Genomic DNA, 988 nt, shown 5'->3' on the forward strand with positions numbered 1-988 from the left:
TCGTACATACAATGGAGATTCTTTATATCTAGTCCCTTCATTGCTCGGCCTAGAGATGTAATCAATAGGTGGGGCAATGAACAATACTTCGAACCTCAAGACATCCCCCTCGCCACCTCATTAAAATCCTCCTCGAGAAAATCCGATTGGGACAAAATCCGGGTGAGGGAAAAAGAGTACGACTTGGGCGGCATCTTTTTTCAGAAGTGGAAGTACTTGAGGTGGGCGACATTCCAGTTATTTTGTAGTAGTTTTCCTTCCATTGTTTCTCATTGGAACGCTCCTTTGCTTGCTGTTGCTGTGATTTTATATGGCCCATCCCAGTTTGTTCCCAATTTCCCTCCATTTGGGTCTTTCACTGCTTGTGTTTTGGCTTTTAGAATGTAGTCCCCGACTCTGAGTGGTCGTACTTTGGCCTTCTTGTTATAATACCTTTCTGCTTGTTGCTTTTGGGCTATCATCCTTATGTGTGTCGTATCCCTTCGTTCTTCGACCTCATCCAGGTCTTGTAATCTGCTTTCATCATTGTTTGGTCCACTCTCATTGGAGTATCTCAGTCTAGGTTCCCCGACTTCGATGGGTATAACTGCGTCAGTGCCGTAGACCAGTGAATACAGCGTCACACCCGTGCTAGTTTTCGGCATTGTGCGGTAGGCCGATAACACCTCTGGTAGCAGTTCCGGCCATAGCCCTTTGGCATCCTCGAGCTTTTTCTTTAATATGTTCAATATTATTTTATTGGAGGATTTCGCTTGACCGTTACCGGTAGGGTGATATGGCGTGGAGAGTATCCGCTTGATGTGCCATTTTTCGAAGAACTCAATCGTCTTTTTCCCGATGAACTGGGGTCCGTTGTCACAGCTGATTTCTTTGGGGAAGCTAAAGTGGCATATGATGTTTTTCCAAATGAACGCGATGACTTCTTCTTCGCGTATTTGAACGAACGCACTTGCTTCCACCCATTTAGAAAAGTAATCACTTAAAACCA

The 988-nt window shown here is 44.8% G+C and overlaps 1 protein-coding gene across 1 annotated transcript; it reads right to left on the bottom strand.

Moving 5' to 3' along the window:
* Positions 1-269: 269 nt before the first annotated feature.
* LOC138870777 (uncharacterized) lies at positions 270-644 on the bottom strand. The gene has a single exon (XM_070148616.1). The coding sequence runs from the start codon at positions 642-644 to the stop codon at positions 270-272; it is 375 nt and encodes a 124-aa protein (XP_070004717.1).
* Between the last annotated feature and the right edge of the window lie 344 nt (positions 645-988).

Source organism: Nicotiana sylvestris, chromosome 6 (assembly GCF_000393655.2).
Source record: "Nicotiana sylvestris chromosome 6, ASM39365v2, whole genome shotgun sequence".
NCBI lineage: Eukaryota > Viridiplantae > Streptophyta > Magnoliopsida > Solanales > Solanaceae > Nicotiana > Nicotiana sylvestris.